The following is a 19,474-nucleotide window of genomic DNA, read 5'->3' on the forward strand; positions in this document are numbered from 1 at the left end:
CCCCAGAATGTGACTGGCTCGCCAGCAGCTTGGCAGCACTCTCAACTTCCCCTCCAAGGGCAGGGCCTTTACCATTGAGCTCAGTGCATGGCCAGCAGCAGTGGTGCTCTCTAAAGGCAGGCCAGCTCTGAGGAGGTACGGGTGAGGGAGCAGCCACACAGGGCAGGCTGGGGCCTTTCGGTAACTCATCAGTTAGGGGGAGGAGTGAATAAGGACAGAGGGAGGCCAGGGGGTGATGTCCCTCCTACTGAAATATAAACGTCTGGATTGGACAATAAGTGTCCATCCCACTCCATCCCATATATCCGTATCAAAAATCACTATAAAGCTGTATTATTCAACACGTGAAAACTGGTTGTATTCATTAGAATAGTGAAAAGAAGACTTTGAGTTTTTCATACTACCTGGAAGTAAAATTTAAAATTATGAAACCTCAGAAGTAGAAACAAGATCGGACTGATGCACTATGGACAGGTTAATGTGTCACCCCTTTTAGCTGATAGTCTTCCGACCAACCCTCACTGTTCAAGAGATTCTAAGAGCTGTACAAGGCAGGGTTGTTGGAGGCAGCCCGTGCCTTTTTCCATAATGTTCTGTGCTGGTCTGTTCCAGCCCTCATTAACTAGCATTCTCCTCTTAGCAAAATAGAAAAGATACTTTGAAGGGAGAGCTTCAACAAAGTAAGCAGAAGGTGCGGAGAGGAGGTGAGGGAACACCGTAAGTATCATGAAAAGTTTTCTAATATATATTTCTTATGTCTATTTATGCCTTGGTTTCTTTATGGGAGCACCTTTCTTTTTTTGTGGAAAAAAGTTAAAGACAAAGCTGGAGATTTTTTCTGATTTATTAAAAGCAGTATATTTCAACAAGGCAGAGAAAAGAAAGGAAAACAAAAGTCAAGTGTTCCTACTCCCTCTTGTTATTGGTAAGTCCAACACAACCTTGGCAGAATTCATTTAAAAAGATGAAAAACTACACAACTAATTTATATGTGTATATATATATGTGTGTGTGTGTGTAATTTTCTGAGCTGAAGAGAAGGTTGTCAGTTTTGATTTATGTAGGTTTGAAGCTCTTTAAGAGAAAGCCCTTGGAGAATTTGCTGGAAGGTAGGAACCTTCTTAGAATCACGTACGTGTTCATGCATATGCACTTTCTGCATACCACTTCACTTGGTTCTTGGGCCCTTTCTAAAATTCACTGGCCTTGATTCTTTGCTGTTAATCACCCATTTTCTACAGTTAAGAGATGGCTATCCTATTTATGCTTGGAAATATCTAAGAACAGAAAATCTGCCTTTTTGCCCAATAGGGCAGTCCAGCAACAAAACAGGCAAAAGGTTGTAAGAAAGTGCTTAAGTTTGGTTAACGGTTTTAAAGAGTTGAATAGAATACACACATGGTTTATACCAATCTTGTGACCAAGTTCTAATTCAAATCTTTTTTCCCCATGCAGTGTTACTAATCCAGTGTACCAGCACTGCTTCTACTCCTCAGCACACTCACACTTGTACAGTTGTAGCTTGTTTTGTGGAAAACAACATCCCCTCCTGTATTTTTTAACATTAAAAAAAAAATTGAAGTATAATTAATAAACATGCAAAAAAAATATCATACAAAGCACATATGATAAAATACACAGGTCTTAGGTATTGGGAAAAAGAAATATCAATCCTACACAAACTCAGAAAACAGATGTAGGAAGACTTCTGAAATCATGTTATGAGGGCCAGTATTGTTACCCTGATACTGAAGCCAAGAAAAAAATTTTAAGAAAACTGCACCAGCACAACACTCACAAACACAGATGCAAAGATCTTTAACAAAATACCAGCAAATGCAATTCAGCAATATATAAAAATTACAAGAGATCATGACCAAGTGGGGTGCAACTGATTAAGTCAAGGTTGATTTAACTGAAAATTCATTAATGTAATTAACTATATGAACAGCATAAAGGAAAAAAAAATGTTCGTCTCAATAGATGCAGATAAAGCATTTGACAAAGTTCAACACCCATTCCTAATTTAATAGAAAAACTAGCAAAGAATAAAGGAAACTTCCTCAATATGATAAAGGTTTTATTAATAAAAACTTACACCCAACATCATAGTAATGCTGGAAAATCAAATGCTTCCGAGGCTGAGATCAAGGCAAAGATGTCTGCTCTCATTACTTTTATTCAATATTATAGCAGAGGTTCTAGTGAGTGCAGTAAGGCAAGAAAGGGCATACAAGTTAGAAGTGAACTGTCTTTGTAGACAATAAGGTTGTGCATTAAAAAATTCTAAGGAATCTACAAAAAAAGATACTAGAACTAGTGAGTGAATTTAGCAAGGTCTATACATGAAAATAAGTTGCATTTCCATAAACTAGTAGCCAACAAGTGAAAATGACTTTTAAAAATACAATAAGTCAACAATATGAAATACCTAGGATAAATTAACAAAATATGAGCAAAAATTAGACTGACGACTTCTCAACAGCAAAATTAAGACCATAAGAAACTGAAATGTTGGGGGAAGTAACTGTCAACCTACATGAACAAGAGTGAGGGAAAATTATCTAGAAAAAAGAATTTGACCCTCATTAAAATGACTTACTTCAGAAACTTGGACTTTAGAAAGTCAAGTGTACAAATTAAGCCATCTCAGGATAGCCATTTAATACAAATAGAAATAAAAACAACTCCACCAATCCAATGGTAAAGAGTAAAGAAGAAAAAGAGTAGATCGCATAAAAATATTTAATAGAAGTAAATCAAATTATAGGAATTATCACAATAAATGTAAGTGGACTGAATTTGCTAATTAAGGGATGACAATTCAATTTAGACCAAAACCAAAATCTAGTAATATGATTTAATGAGATACATCTAAAACATTAACATAGGAAGGCTTAAAGAAATGGAAAGAAAAATGATAGTAAAAATACTAATACCATATACAGGCAAATATTAACCATATATAATTTGCCTTAGCTATATAAGACATTAAAACAGCATTATGAGGGAAAAAGAGTGACTACAACAGTGATAAAAGGAAATAAAAATGAAATAGCAAATGATGAAGCAATCAGACAAAAATTGGTAAGGCTATAAAAAATTTGAAAACATATTATGTTCAGCAATTAGAGAATTTATTTTTTTTCTAGCACACACTTAAACCTTTGTAAAATTTGACAACTTACTAGTCACAAAAGATCTAATACCAAAGAATCAACACCATAGAAATAATTTTTTGATGTATTGCAGAAAGAACAGAACCCAATAACAATAGAAATACCCACTTTTGTATGAAAAAAAAATTTTTACATAAATAACTGGTAGGACAAAAAAGAAATGAAGCTAGAAAATACATACATACAAAAATGTATGCCTTTAATGTTAATAAGGAAGGCTAGGGGTATCTGGCTGGCTCAGTAAGTGGAGCATGCAATTCTTGATCTCAGGGTCAGGACCCCGAGTTTGAGTCCCATACTGGGTGTAGAGATTACTTAAAAATACAATCTTTAAAAAAGGTAAGGAAGGCTAGAACATCGAGGAGCTAGAGAGCAGTTAGAAAATGACAACATAAACCCAAAGAATGTGAACAAATAATGATGGCAGATTTTAATAAAGTAGAAAATGAAAAAAATGAGGATCAACAAAAGCTGGTCCTTTGAAAGGATTAACAAAATGGAAAAGATTAACAACTAGCAAAATAGATTTAGTACAAAAGAAGACAGGCGCAAATAGGCAATAAAGTGACAACTAGATAGTACAGAGATTTGAAAAATTTAAGAAATACTATAACGTCATTAAATAAATATGCAATCACTAAGAAAAACGTGATTTAGCTAAATAGAATCAAGAAGAATTAGAGAATTTATAATAATTTAAAAAACCAAGACAACAATTTGCCCACAAAACACAGGATAAAATAGTTTCAAAACACAGGATAAAATAGTTTTAATGGCAAGTTTTACCAAACCTGAATTGGTAACACTTTGTTCCATAGAGCAAAAAGAGAAGGTTCTCAACTAATTTTATGACTAGCCTCGCTATCAAAAAATGTATATGGGAAAGGATACAGGCAAATTTTATTTGTGATCGTAGGTATAAAAAATCCTAAGCAAAATATTAGCAAACCAATTCCATCTATGTCTTTAAAAATAAATGTGACTTACAAGAAAAAATAGAGGAAAAACTTCATGACAATGGATTTGGCAATGATTTCTTGGGTATAAAAATCAAAAGGAAAGACAAAAAAGGAAATACTGATAAACTGGACTTAATCAAAATTGACAACTTTTATGCATCAAAGGACACTCCAACAGTAAAAAGCCAACCCACATAGTGGGGGAAAACATTTGCAAATCACTTACCTGATAAGGGATTAATATCTAGAACATTTAAGGAACTCCTAAGATTCAGCAACAAAAACAACCCAACTCAAAAACAGGAATAGGACTTGAATAGACATTTTTCTGAAGGTATACAAATGGACAATAAGCATATGAAAAGACGCTTAATATCACTAATCATTAACGTAATGCAAGTCAGTATACCACAATGAGATGCCACTTAACACCATTAGGATAGTATTATGGAAAAAACCCACAAAACAAGTATTAGTAAGGATATGGAAAAATTAGAACTCCTATGCATTGCTGGTGGGAATATAAAATGGTGCAGCCACTCTAGAACACAGTATGTTGGTTCATCAAAATATAGAATTACCATATGATCAACAATTCCACTTCTGGGTATATATTTAAAAATTAAAAGCAGGAACTCAAATAGATCTTTGTATTAGCATACAGACGAAGTGTAAACAACCCAGATGTCCACTGATAGATAAACAAAATGTGGTACATATACTCAATGGAATAGTACTCAGTATTCTACCACTTGAATACTTGAAAAGGAATGAAATTCTGTTAGGTGCGGACATGGATAAGTGAAATAAGCCAGACACAAAAGGACAAGTACTGTATGATTCCATTTATATGAGGTATCTGGAATAGTCAAATTCATAGAGACAGGAAGTAGAATAATAGTTACTAGGAGATGGGGGTGTGGGGTAAATGGGTAGTTATTGTTTAATGGGTACAGGATTTCAGTTTGGGATGATGAAAAAGTTCTGGAGATGGATAACAGTGATGATTGCACAACAATGTGAATATATGTAATGCTACTGAACTATACACTTAAAAATGATAAAAATGATAACTATTTTACCACTGCACTACAAACAAAAAAATATGACTATACAGTACCCAGCCCATTGCTAAACAAACCAAGAGAAAGAAACCTCGGTGTGTGTCAAAGACAGCAGATAGATTAGTCAATGAATAGTGCTGGGACAATGAGCTATTCTCATGGAAAATGAAATAAAATTAAAAACCCCCATTTGACAAAATACCTAACGGTTTAAAGACCCAAATGAAAAAGAAAAATGACAAATTTTAGAGAAAAACCTTAAGGGAAAAGGTGATAGAGGACATCAATATTTAAAATTCTTGAACATCAAAAAAAAAAAAAACCAAACAAGGCAAAAATAGAAACAGTTATAACCCATGTAACTAAACACAAGGAATACTATCTAGAATATATAAAGAGCCCATTCTATTAAGAAAAAGACATTCTAGTTGAAAAGTGGGCAAAGTACACAATAAGTAATTCATACAAGGCATAAGTGACCAAGAAACATTTGAATTCTCACAACTCAATGAGACAAAAATCTCATAAATAAAACAAAGAGAAACCATTTCACATTCATTGCGTTAGGTAATTTCAATGTCCAGTAATACCAAGTGATAGTGTGTGAGGAACCTGGAACTTAGACAGCAGAGTGATACACTTCTTGTGTCAGGATTGGTACAACCACTTCAGAGAGCAACTCCCCTTCTAGGTATCAACTCCATGGAAACTTATTCACATGTGTGCAAGGATGTAGACTATTCACCGCAGCACTAACTTGTAATAATGAAAAAAGTGGAAGCAAATTATCTCTCAAAAGAATAAGTCTTGTTTATTTATATAACAAAATACTGTACAACGATGAAAATAATCTACATCTGCCAACATGGATAAATCTCAAAAACAATGGTGTGTTAAAAGTCAGTTGCAAAAAAATATATACAATATAACATTCATGTAAAATGTTAAAATATAAGACAATGCTTAACAGTCAATGGATAAACGCTACAGTGAGCATACAGAAATATTAAAAGTACCGAAACACCAAATTTGCAATCACCCAATAGAGAGCTTACTGTGGCGATGGAAATGTTCTATATCTGCATTGACTCCAACGTGGTAACCACTAATTAGGGAGCTATCCTGAAAGTCCAAGACATAACAATTTGTGATTTTGCTGAGTTATCACTGAACAATGTACACATGGAGCTTGGTATTCAGAGATAGTCACTTATCTAGTCCCTGAGCCTAAGCAACCATTAATTCTTTAATAATGATCTCACATTTTATTTGAAATTTTAAATATAACAGTGGTATAAGGGATCCACAAACAACTTAGGGTATACCCTACTGTGCATGCCAAGGATTTATTTTATTCAAATATTATATAAAGAGTTTCAAAAGATCCTTGGCCTGTCTTCAAAAATCATTCATTCTAGTATTTTCCACTTAAGGGAAAAATAAAGACACCAGAAGCTTATAATTAAAACATCTTAATTTGATTGTTCCTTTCTAAATTTTTTGCAGAAGATACATTCTGAGTAAAATTAAGAGTTTTAGGCAGTTTAAGAAAGAGGGCTTAAGTCCAGTTATTTGCATTTAAAAGAAAAACCAAATTTATTAATGGTATAAAAAGCATCACATATGAAGTATAGTTTTGAAGAAATTTTCATGATCTACAGTTCAGTCAGAATATTCCTTGGCAACAGTTCAACTCTATTGTGTACTATCTTAGAGATTCTCTCTCGAGAGATAGAAGGAGGTGTAATAAGATGAATTTAAACAGCATCCAATAAACACTTCACTGTATTTGCTTCATACTTTTTTTTTTAGAACTTCGTCTGGAATCCTTTTTCTGTTTGAAAATCGGAGAATTCAAGAAACACAAATCTGTAAAAGGGTCTCCTCTTCTCAGTTTCCTATAAGGATAAAAAGAACTCTTAGGCATATTTATAAGCATCCCAAAACTCACTCACTCTTCTATATAAAGCTATTGTAAAATATGCCAGTGCTAATATTCCCACTTCAGTTTTTAATCAAAATTTTATATTACAACAAGACTCATTCTTGAACAAAACTCCAAACCGTACTCCCCCCACATGTATCATTAAAGGTGGGTTCCCACAAATCAAATACTTACGAAGCGAGTGTAGGTTCCTTATAGTTCATACTGACTGCGCACCTGCGCTTAGGCAGAGACACTGCGGGGCTTGCTTGCTTGTTTGGAGAAAGAGAAAGTTTTCTGATTTTCACTGCAGGATACAAGGGGACATTGGTGATATCCTTCAGGCTAAAATGAGGTGAGCGGTGAGTTTTAGGTAGTGCACCTACAAAAACAACTTTTACTGAATATGGTTCCAAATAAAAGAAAAAAGAACAGGAACTAAAATTATGTGCAATTACATATCCTAAACATATACAAATGCAGCATTTTATAATACAGATTTTTATAACCCAGTCACCATTTTTTCATCCCAGATAACACTGAAATATTATTGTAGATGTGAAGAACTGATATAACAGGTTATAAAACTTAAAATTCTTTTTAAAAAAATGACAGTTCTTCAGAGATAATGTGGGCATAATCAATTGCTTTAAATTATGGAATTTCATTTTAGTTCCACATTGCTCTGTAGAATCATCAAGGCCTCCATCTTTTTCAATACCAACATTTATCAAGTGGCTTCCTATAGTCTTAAAAAGCCACTTAAACTCACTTTATTAAACGAATGAGAATTCTCCATCGTAGCCTCTGTGGAGACCAGCTGGAAAGGGATTCCCTCTGGTAAAGCTAGTATGTTAAAAAGTTACCCAATGTTTTTCCTATCATAAACATCCAAGTTATTCTACTTTGGAGCTAGATCTATACTGGGTACAGGTACCCAGCACACAGAAGGACACTGCAAGACAATCTCTTCACACAGCTTTAAAGGGCAAATTGGTTTTCGTAGTCAAACTATAACTGTAAAATGCCTATATTTAGCAACCATATTCTCCAGGGTTATCTAGGTTTCAAATACTGTCTTTTTTGTCCCCACATAAGTGTACTGTACTATACTAATTATTCCAACTTTAAGTTTGGAAAATATGGCTAAGCAACATCCAATCAGTTGCTATATTCTGGAACAAAGCTTCTCAAAATTCATGTATATATAAACCCCCAGGGAACTTGTTAAAAAGATGCAAATTCTGATTCAAGGGTATGGCTTGAGATTCTGCATTTTTAAGAAGTTTCACGTAATGGTGACCCTGATGATCTGGGGATTAAACTGAGTGACACAATACTAGAGTGTAATATATTATTTTACTGCGTAAAATTTCAAGGCTACACAAATACAGAGACAACGATATAATGAAACCCCAGTTACCCAGCTTCAATAATTATCAACCAGTCTTTTTTGATTTTGTAACATTATTATAGCATATTAAAAAGACACAGAGTTGCATACTACCACTGCCTAACTAGTAGACCTTAGAAAGTCATTTAAATTTTTTAGGTTTTAAGTTTTCTTATAAACAATACAAACATGGTGATAACTACACTTCATAGAGTTTTTCTTTTTAAAGATTTATTTATTTATTTATTTATTTGACAGAGAGAAACAGAGCACAAGCAGGGAGAGAGGGAGAAGCAGGCTCCCGGCGAATGCTGGCTCGATCCCAGGACTCTGGGATCATGACCTGCGCTGAAGGCAGACGCTTAACCCACTGAGCCACCCAGATGCCCCTTCATAGAGTTTTTCTGAGTATCAAATGAAACAGTATCACAATGTTTTGGGAATGCTACAACCTGACCACATACATTAGTTTTACCACACTAACTAAATTTCCCGGGTGAGAATCTTTGTGGGTAGATGCAGGCGCTATCAACTCTTGAACCATGTTTACTTTAGATCTGACTAATAAAAGGAAGATTTTCTAAGCCATCATTTTTAGATGTCTTACAAATGTCTTAGAGAAGAATACTAAGCCCATCAACTGAGGAAAAATTTGGTCTAGTGTTTGGCCACCTTTCATTAACGAGAATGAATCAATTTAAAACCATGGTTCCTGTCAAATTGAATACGAAGCAAAGTCATTAAAATGACAGGTCATTGGATTCAAATTTGATTTCATTTTCAAAGGCCTGTTTCAGGTGAGTGTATAAAAGATATTTTAATTCAACCTTACTCCACCAAAAAGTTTTTCCCTACGTTGGAAGGCTTCATTTACTAAAAGTAAAAATGCTTTCTCTGTAACAAGTAGTATTTGTTCTTAAAGAAGATTAAAATTAGCTTAAAGTAGGTCATAGCCATACACTTGTGATCTCCACCCCAGGCCCCCATTGTTTAATCAGACTGTAACTTCCCCCAGAGACAGATGGCAAGTCTCTAACCTCCCCCAGAGAAACAGATGGTAAGTATAGCATATAAGCATCCGGAGTGTTGATTTATTATAAACATTAAAAATGCAGGCAAATGAGTAGATCACTTACTGATAGGAGTTTTTGTAAGCTTAGAATCCTCCATCTCTCTTTCATCCCTGTATTTTAGTGCTCTTTTAGGTCGAGACCTGGCGATTGGGCTCCTATCTAATTCACTGGAGAGATCTTGACTGTACTTGCAAGTGGGCAAATAGAGGTCACCAGAATCATCTCCTGAACTACTTGATTCACAGACGCTCACTTCAAATTCATCGTTGTTTTCTTCTGTGTTAGAATAATTGCTCATTTTTGGTCGGAAAGGAGTGAGATGAATATCCTCTTCCAAATTAAAATTGTAAGCATCACTGGAAGTGATAGATTCATCCAACTTTTTTTTGGAAACAGTTTTTTTATTTTCACTTTTGCTCCCTTTATACTTTGATACAGATTTTGATTTTCTCCTTCTGTTAGCTTTTCTTTTCTCTTGTCCTTTTCTTCCTTGTGCACCTCTACGCTTACTTTCAGTTTGTTCCAGTTTATATTCTAAAATGTTTTCTTTTGTTTCAGCAGGTCTTCCTGGGTCAGTCAGCGTTGGTGATAAGTTAATTTGATCCTTATTCCATTGACAAACACTTTGTTCTATGTTTTCAGGCATGTGCATGTTTACTAGTGGGTCTACACATCTAATTCTTTCAGATTCAAAGGGCTGCACTGAGAAATGACTGATTTCACAATCATCCAAGGTACTGAACTGACATAGATTGTTAAAATGTTTCTTTAAACTTCGACGGACAGATACAGTTCTAGGTAAGACATTATCAGCAGATTTATCTTCATCTGAATCCAAATCAAATCCCAGTCTATCTTGAGAAATAGGTACTTGCTCTGAGAATTTAAAAAATAAATGAGAAAAATAAGTTTTACTCTATGGAAATTTTAATTTCAGCAATCTTAGAACTCAAAATTAAAAATGGAATAAATGAAAACTCATTCTGTGGTTTCTCCACACTTACTCTAAGTAAATACAAATCTGGGGAACTTACTACTACCATCTATTTATTTGACAATGATCAACTGATAGCTTCTATCTGACTTGTGAAAGAATCTTACATAACAACCTTTGAAAATATTCTAACTGGGGGTTTTCCGTTTCCCTGATTAAAGGTTTAAAGAAAAACTAGTAGGCCATATGTATCTATGCCTATAGGATTCAGTGCAAAGAAACTCATATTCTACAGTAGGACAAGTACACCTGAGAAAGTGGGAGCTAAGGTGTTCTTTGAAAAATGAGTAAGATTGAGATAATTGTAAAGCTCTTCAGGTAAGAAATACAATCTGTACTTTTAGGAAAAGTGAGGATATTTGGTTCTGCTTATTCAAAATGCTATCCCTTCTTCAAAGCTTAGTTCAAGTAGAAAGGATTGATATTTGAGAACAGGGACATGTCAATTGAGAAATGGAAAGAATGGCATGGCTTTGAAGGTCAGCTTTGAGTTTAAACACTAGCTTTTACCAGTCAGGCCACTTCTTGTGAGATACTTTACTTCTTTGAGTCTATATAAAATGGGACGAACTGCACCTACCTTCCAATGTTGTTGTGAGGGTCAAGTAACATAATGTATGTAAAATGGCTAACATGGAGCTTGGCACATAGTAGGGTTCAGTAAATTGCAGCCGTTTATAACTGATTATAGATTTGGCAAAATAAATGGATGTATTTCAAAACTGTTATTCTTCTGTGTAAAATAAATAGATTTGCTCTGAGCAGAAGAATGCCAGATAAGCAAATTTAAAAAGTTAAAAAAAAATTAGAGAAATTTACTTGTTAATTGTTTGCAAAGATCTCACCTTGCCCTTAATAGTATTTTTAGATTTTTACTTGAATTACCTTCTATTTGGAATGATTCTTCTTGTCCTGGAAGGGGAGCTTCCTGAAGAGGAACTTGTCTAGCCAATGAAAAATAGAAATTTATTTAACAATTATACAATAAAAACAAATTTAAGATTTTCTTAAAATTAAGTTTTTCTCTTTCTTTAGTATCATTTCATAAATCTATTCTAAATCAGTATATCTGTTCAGTATCAAATAAAACAAAAAAATATTTATGCTGATTATATGGAGGCTGGTTTGTTATGACTGACATTCAACTCCCACTGGAAGAACTACCTTATCAATGAAGACATGCCATAACTCATTCAAATTTCATTTACCTGGAGAAACAGCCAATTGGTATTGATTTATAAAATATATTACAGAAATGCAATTTGATTACTCAAGTCTTTAGCAGCCTGCTTCATCATTAGCTGAGCTGTGATCTTTTTTCTTTTTCTTTTTTGGTAGTATATGTTTTTATGGTGCCTAACTACTGACCCCTCTGAGGTTAATCCTATTTATTTTAAAAGTCTGGTCCCCCTTTGGCTCATGAAACAATTTTCTTTATGCTTTAATACTATTACTGGCTGTTTCATCCTAATTTTATTCTTTATTTCCTGTAGAGAATTTTTCCCTCTAGACATTGAAAATTAAATATAGGTTTAGATAACAGAGTTATGGTAATTAGTTAACAATTTCAGGAATCTTTTTAAAAGTCAGTTGCCCCATCTTACTTCTTGACCATTACATAAATATTTTGTCAGATTTTACAGTTCAACAGTTTTCAAACTATTTATGATTAAAATAAATATGGGGATAGAAATCATCTTAGTGATTACTTTTGTGAAGAGAAGGGCATAGACTTGAGAAGGATAGGAGGAGATGGCTTATGGCGGTGGTTTTAATTGGGGATAATCATATGGATATGTGGCACTGTCTGGAGACATTTTTGGTTCTCATAACTGGGGGAGGGAAGTGCCACTGACATTTCGTGGTAGAGGCCAAGGATACTGCTAACTGTCCCACAGTGCTTAGGCTAGCCCTCCACAACGAAGGATGATCTGGCCTAAAATGTCAATAATGCTGAAACTGAGAAAGCCCAGCTAGAGTGACAGCAGTGCTCTATATCATAATTGAGATTTTGGTTCCACAGGTGTATACATTAGTCAAACTCATCAAACTGTGTAATTAAGATCTGTGCATTTCACTGTATGTAATCAATATCTCAATAATTCATAAGCAAAGTATACTTGATCTAAGAGAAGGGGAGGAGGATATAAGGGGGTCTGACTGTATTTAGGAATGAATTGGATTAGCAAGACAGGGTGATAGCTGTGTTAAACATGATGCTTTATTATATTTCATTTCTAAACCAGACTATTTGTAGTACTGGCAAAATACCATCATTTGAATAACCAATCCTTCTTAGAATAAAAACACGAAGTAAGAAAAATATAACTGAAGAAGTTCAGTTATATCTAAATAACTAGCTTATTCCTAGACATCAAAAAAGTAAATATAAGAACGTTTTCGCTTGGCTATATATGACAGAATATCAATGTATCATATTTTTGAAAATGCATTTTTAGTACAGAAAACATCAGGCTCCAAACACAAGAATCTATACGATGCAAATTTTCTTCTGTAAATGCATCACAGAATTTAATCTTTCTTGATATTAGTAATCATAAGAATGAAATTTGATACTCACGATATATCCTTCGCAAATAAATCCCCAGAGTTGTTGTCACTATTGGAGTCCATTCCAGAGAGACATATTTCCTGGTTCTGTTAATATATCAAAACAAAGAAAAGAGTGGTTAAATATTCACAACAAAGCATTCATTTATTTAACAATAAAATCGTATGAGCACTCTACTACCGTGCCAGGCTCTGTTCTAGGAACAAGATTGATAGCAGTTTAAAAACAGCTTTATGTCCAACCCTCATAAAGCTTACATTCTAGTGTAGGGAGAGAAAAATTTTAAAAAGGAAAGAGATATATAAATAATTGCAGAAATTGATAAAGTGCAATGAAGGAAATACTCAGAGTTGAAGTGACAGAGTACTTGAGGTTGGAGGGTTCTCTTAGATAGGGGTGACTTTCATCTGAAATCTAAAGAACGCAAAGGAGCCAGCCATTGAAAGAGCAGGGAAAGAAAAAGTTGTAGAAACAGCAAATACAAAAGCCTTGGTGTAGGAAAAACCTTGCTGTGTTTAGAAAAGAAAGGCCATTGTGGCTGGAGTCATCTATGACCTTTCTCACAGTGAGAACAGTAGGGGATATGTGCACAGAGATCACATCATGTGGGGCCTTGGGAGTCATGAGTTTGGATTTTAGTCTAAGTGTGATGAAAAGTCACGTAAATATTAAACAGGAAAGTAAAATTATCTAAGTTTTAAAAAGATCAGCCTGGCCACTGTATAAAGGAGGAAGAGTTAGGAAGTCATTGTAGTAAATCTGGCAAGACATGCATATTAGCTAGGACTCGAATCCCATGGCTACAGAGGTGAAGCCCAGTGGAAGGTGTTAAGAGAACAAAGTGTGCTGAGCTTGAACAGGGGGGGAGTGGGGACAGTGAGGGAGAGGGAAGCCTCTGGTTTTGGCTTGAGCAAATGGAAAGGTTGTTTTATGAGATGAATAAGACTCACAGACAGAGGCAGAAGTATACAATATCTTTGGGAGAGGGAAAATAAAGAGTTGTACTTTGTACAAAATATGTTTGAGATCCTTTGTAAGTATTTAAGTATATCTATCAAATAGTAGTTGTGTGTGTGTGTTGAGCTATAAATTTGGAAGTCATCAGCAGACAGATCGTATTTAAAGCCATGGGAGGGGGATAAGATAAGATACGTCTAGGACAACTGACACTTGAAAGCAAAGAAGAAGTGAGAAAAAGAGGGTGACATGAAACAGTCAGAAAGGCAGGAGAACTAGGAGAGTATGATGGTAAGAAAGCTAAGAGATCAAAGTATGTTGTTTATTACTTCAAGGTCAAGAAGAAAGAGAAGTGGCCACTAAAAATGGGGGTTGTGGGCATCTGACACAATGACCATAGAATGATGGGGATAAAAGCCAGGTAAAAGTAAGTTCAAATGTAAATGGAAGCTGAGGAAGTGAAGACAGTTAAGTGCACTGTTCTCTCTGCTAAAGTTCTGCTGCGAAGGGAAGCAGAGACATGAGTAGAGAGAAACCAGGAGAGGTTTCATTTATTTTCTTTTCCTTTTTAGGTAAGAGATACTAAAGCATATTTGTATGATACCTAGAATGATTCAGCCAAGAGGGAAATATGTGTTGAAAGAGCTCAAACTTTCAGGAGCAAAGTCCTGGAGATGAGAAAAAGGGAATCTCATGCACAGGGGAGGGCTCAACCTTCCACAGGAGCAGAGGCACTTCTGCCACTGTGACAGGAGGGAAGATGAAGAACACAGCAGACACAGGCAGATGTGTAGATTTGTATTAGGAAGGTGAAAGCTCCAGACGGATTTCTTGGAGATCACCCTAATTCAGTTCAGCTGTTTTTTGGATGAGATGCACATGTAAGATGCTGACATTATGATAGGTTTAAAACTATTCAAGAGAAACAAAACAACAAGGATTTTAATTCTGTTAAAAGTCTTCTATTTATTTTCAGTATAGCTAATGTTCTAAATTTAAGTAGTAGTATTACTGAAGGTAAATAAAGGAGAATATTTAACTATAGAATAATATAATTTATTTTTATTTTTTTAAAAGATTTTATTTATTTATTTGAGAGAGAGAGAGAGAGTGAGCACAGAGGGAGAAGCAGACTCCCCACTGAGCAGGGAGCCGGATGTGGGTCTTGATCCCAGGACACTGAGATCATGACCTGAGCTGAAGGCAGACACTTAACTGACTGAGCCACCCAGGCACCCCCAGAATAATATAATTCCATAACAAATTACTAAAAAGTTACATTATAAAATTTACTGAACAAAAGGCTATTAGAAATTACTTTGTGATTAATCCTTATAAACTAAGTTAATGACTGATAGGCAAGAAAAACATTCTTCTTACTAAAACATTTTAAGCTTTTCCATCACTGATAAATTGACTTGATAAGCATGGAAGCACGAGTATAGAATGATGGTTGAGAGACTGACACATGTAGCAAGTATGTGGCAGAAAACAAACTTTGTTGTTTTAAATGCTAAGAACACTTTTGCCCAGCAACTAATAATATGTTTTAATAAATACTCAAAAATCATTGATAAATGTCAAAAGGCCTGCAATAATAGAATTTTTCCCCACCGTTTTTGTGATTATCTTATCAGGTACTCATTTTTCACTATTCTATATGTGATCTCACCAAAAATTTAGGAAAGGGAAAAGGAAGATTCAAATATTTTTGGAGGGATTTTTTTTTTCCTCACTAGTTGACTGAACAAGGAAAATAAAAAAAAAAATTAGGAAAGATTTTATTCTGAAGGAAAAAAAAAACCTTTTAAAATAATCTAACCTTCACATGAAGGAAATTGTATCGACTCTTTATAGACCATTCTCTGCTACACTGTATATGCATGTATTGCATATATACGTACGCACATTCTCTGTACCATACACAGAAAAAATATGGAATCACCTTAGTTGCAGGGAAGCAAGAACTCTTTCACTGACTCCCCCTGTCAGCGGAGAGGTGACTTTCATTCCCTTCCCTCTATAACCTTCCCCTCATCACTATGCTCTGGCTTTCTTCTCTGGTTTCCTGGCCTAAGTGCCAACACAACTGTCTTCACTAGCATAGCAAACAGATGGCAAACCAGGTTTCTGTTAATACCCAGTTAATGTATGGTTTTCCTTATTTAACCAACTAGTAGGTAAAAATTACTCTTCAAAAAGCACTTAAATACTCCCCTCCCAAATTAAGGTGGTTCTTATAAAACCTCACTAGATGTAACAAAACTACATAGAAAAGCTAAGATTTATACCACTGATTAAAACTTCTGGACTAGTCTGTATCAAGTACCACTTTTAGACCTTTAGCTATCTTTGACTCACTTAGCTGAACAGTCAGAGGGCCCAGCAGTTCAACAGGCTAGACTAGTTCTTCTGTACCTTGTCTTGCTACCTGCTTTCAGAACCAAGTTATTCGAGTTCAAGCCTCAATCACATATGTGCTTGAAGTTTTCTTCACTGGTGAGAGATGTTTTGATCAAGTCACTAATAATAGAGCTATTAGTAATTAATTTAAATAACATAATTGATCTAAAGTAGCAATTCATGGCTGTCACATTTTTTCCTAAGAAATTCACCATTTGTAATAAACATACCTGAGGAGTTTCTTCTGTTTGTTGTGAAGTCAGTTTTTCTTTCAATGCATATAGCTGACATGTGAGGTAGTAGCATTCTTTTCTCAGTTGGAGGATGATATCTTGGGCTTCTCTCACTTTGGATTTTTCATTTTCCAAAGCTAAAACTAACATTCTGTTGTTGTCTTGGTAGTTTTTTAGCAGTGTAGAAGTGTTGGCTAAAAGAGGATAAAAATTTTTTTATTATGTATTTAATCTAACCTTAAAAAGTGATGCAAAAGGACATGAAAATCTCTTACAGATTATCTGACATGGCGCAGTTATAAAAGACTTTCGTTTGCCAATCTCTGCCAAATTTTTATTCCTTTTCTCTTTCATCCGTTTCTTTATGTCTTCAAGACTGTCTTGAAAGGACTTTTTAAGGCATCTTTCCTTGGCCATCTTCTGCCTAGGAATTTAAAACAATAAAAAGTATTTAAGTTTTCTAAGAGATAATATCACCAAATATAAAACAAGATTGAAAACACAGGTTGCTCATAAAGAATGGATTAAATAGATGTAATAACTGTAGAATTAGCTTTAAAAAGATGGCTAACCTGGTAATAACTTAGATTTTGCAGCTTTTAAATCTTATTAATATTCAGGCATAATATTAGCCTCCACAGTACTTTATAGGTAAGGTTAACAAGTATGTATTTTCAACCCAAAGACTCTATAATATGCCACTTATTTATTCTTTAACAAATACTCACTGGGGGCTTACCATATACTAGGCATTATGGGAAATACTTAATATTATATTTTGATGTTATTATTATTTATATTTTCCTACAGACAATGTTTACGACCAACATTTAGTGTTTTAGTGTTTACTAGACTTCCAGCATTAATTCAGAGGTAATCATATATGTGGGCTTTGTTTTCCAGTTCTGCTCTATATTATTAACTTATCAGATTAGGTCACTTGATTAACTCTTTCTTCCACACTCTTTTAACCCAATACTTAAGATATAGCACACACTCTAAAGAAAGTCAAGGTGATCTTCAGAGGTTAAACTATGTAGCACTATATACAATTTTAATAGGCTACTATAACAATTATACAGCTAGAAAGAATAGGAACTGAGGCAGAGGAACATGCCACTTTTCTCAAAGTTATTTTAAAAACTCAGGTCTGCTAGCTCCTAGTAAGTCATGAATATAGCAAACAAGACATTAAATAATGATTGTTCTACATACAGTTAGAAGTAGCAAAACAAGTGCTGATAGTGGCATCTGCTACTGGGTATAGTAATACATAAATATACTTAAATCTTTCAATGCTGCAAATCAGATTTGCTTCAATATTCTGCTACTAAGCCTATCAAACTACTTTTCGTGAACATCTTTTACCCTAGATTGCACTTTGCAGATCTTAAAATTGCAAAAATAATTCTTGTTTCCGAACAACTATATATACAATTTTCACTACAAAAGATACCTCCATCTCCTCTAAGTTAGTCAAATATTTTACTGAATCTTACATTTTCTTGAGTATTTTCTCCAGGCCTTATTTTCCTCTATACAGTGTCTGGGGGTGTTATAGATATTGTAGATCGCCTTATTTTCTCTCCGACAGTGTAGATACAATGTACTGGGATGTTTCTAGTAGAACAAGCACAACTATCTTCTAAAAGCACTAATGTTAAGTGGGTTGTATAAAACAATGTATCACAATGGAGTTTTTGAAGTTGGAACTGGAGATGTTTGAGAGCCATACAAATTAAGTAACTGATCAAGTTCGTTTAGCAAAGCCTTACCTAAAAAACTTTTATTACCTTTAACCAACTTAAAATCACAAAAGAAATTTGCCGTATCAAAATTTCCCTGCCTAGGCGGATGGTATTAACAGGGGGTGTGGTGGGGAGAAGGATGAAAACAGGTCGCAGTGCAGGATGAGAGTCCGTCTGTATTCAGGTAAAGGGTCTGGATTCAGATGAACCTGGAATATTTGATCTCCGTCATAATTCTTTCATCATTCCTGCTGCTGAAGCGGCCAGGTAGGTCCCTGATCAGTGCTACCTTCTCCAGCATAACCGAAGAAGCAAAACAAGGTCAACGGCATCGCGCTGCACAAAGAACAGCTGACAGTTTGTGTGCCCTTACATTTAAGCCTGGCTTTTAACTACTGTAAATGCTTTTACACATTACTTAATCCACAAAATTCTGCAAGGCAGGAGGTTAGGGTATCCATATATTTAACAGAAGAGGAAACTGGAGCGTCGGAAAGCGCCAAGTCGGGTGGATGAACACAGAAAGGCACCGGGTCAATCCGACTCCACGGCCTGAGCTTTTGGACACCGCATTTGGAACGACAGAGAGTACCCTGAAGGAAGAGGAACAGGGGCCACCACACCCCTGTTCCACACTTGAAAAACCTGTGGCCGCCTCTTTCTCGGAGGGGCTCGGATAAAGTCGGGGGGGCGTGTTGCCAGAACAGGGTCCGGGAACCCTCCTCCCACAGGTACGTCCAAAACAGTACCTTGGCCACGACTTCTGCCGCAGCTGTCGCCCTCCTCCTACATTCCAAGGTTCCGCGAGGCTGTCTGCCCGGTGTATCCCGCGCTTCGGACCCTCCGGGTCTAGGTTCTGCCTACGGTCGCCCGCCGGCTAACGCGGTCACATTCGAAATTCGCCGCGCTCACCCATTGGCTGGCTGGCAGGCGGTCACGTGAGGCGACGGCGCTGCGAAGGACGCAGCAGAGTCC

General features: G+C 35.4%; 1 protein-coding gene across 2 annotated transcripts; it reads right to left on the reverse strand.

The window, feature by feature from the left end:
• Positions 1–5,987: 5,987 nt before the first annotated feature.
• SGO1 (shugoshin 1) lies at positions 5,988–19,383 on the reverse strand. Of its 2 annotated transcripts, none has more exons than XM_008709200.2 (8): positions 19,249–19,383; positions 17,027–17,175; positions 16,749–16,945; positions 13,168–13,244; positions 11,472–11,530; positions 9,656–10,468; positions 7,322–7,433; positions 5,988–7,100 (listed from the first exon to the last, which is right to left on the reverse strand). In XM_008709200.2, the coding sequence occupies exons 2-8, from the start codon at positions 17,166–17,168 to the stop codon at positions 6,983–6,985; spliced, it is 1,518 nt and encodes a 505-aa protein (XP_008707422.1). In that variant the 5' UTR covers positions 17,169–17,175; positions 19,249–19,383; the 3' UTR covers positions 5,988–6,982. The 2 variants fall into 2 exon arrangements, with proteins under 2 accessions (XP_008707422.1, XP_008707415.1); XM_008709193.2 differs by having other exon boundaries at positions 7,322–7,508.
• Between the last annotated feature and the right edge of the window lie 91 nt (positions 19,384–19,474).

This window comes from Ursus maritimus, unplaced genomic scaffold (assembly GCF_017311325.1).
Source record: "Ursus maritimus isolate PB19 unplaced genomic scaffold, ASM1731132v1 scaffold_20, whole genome shotgun sequence".
Classification (NCBI taxonomy): Eukaryota; Metazoa; Chordata; class Mammalia; order Carnivora; family Ursidae; genus Ursus; species Ursus maritimus.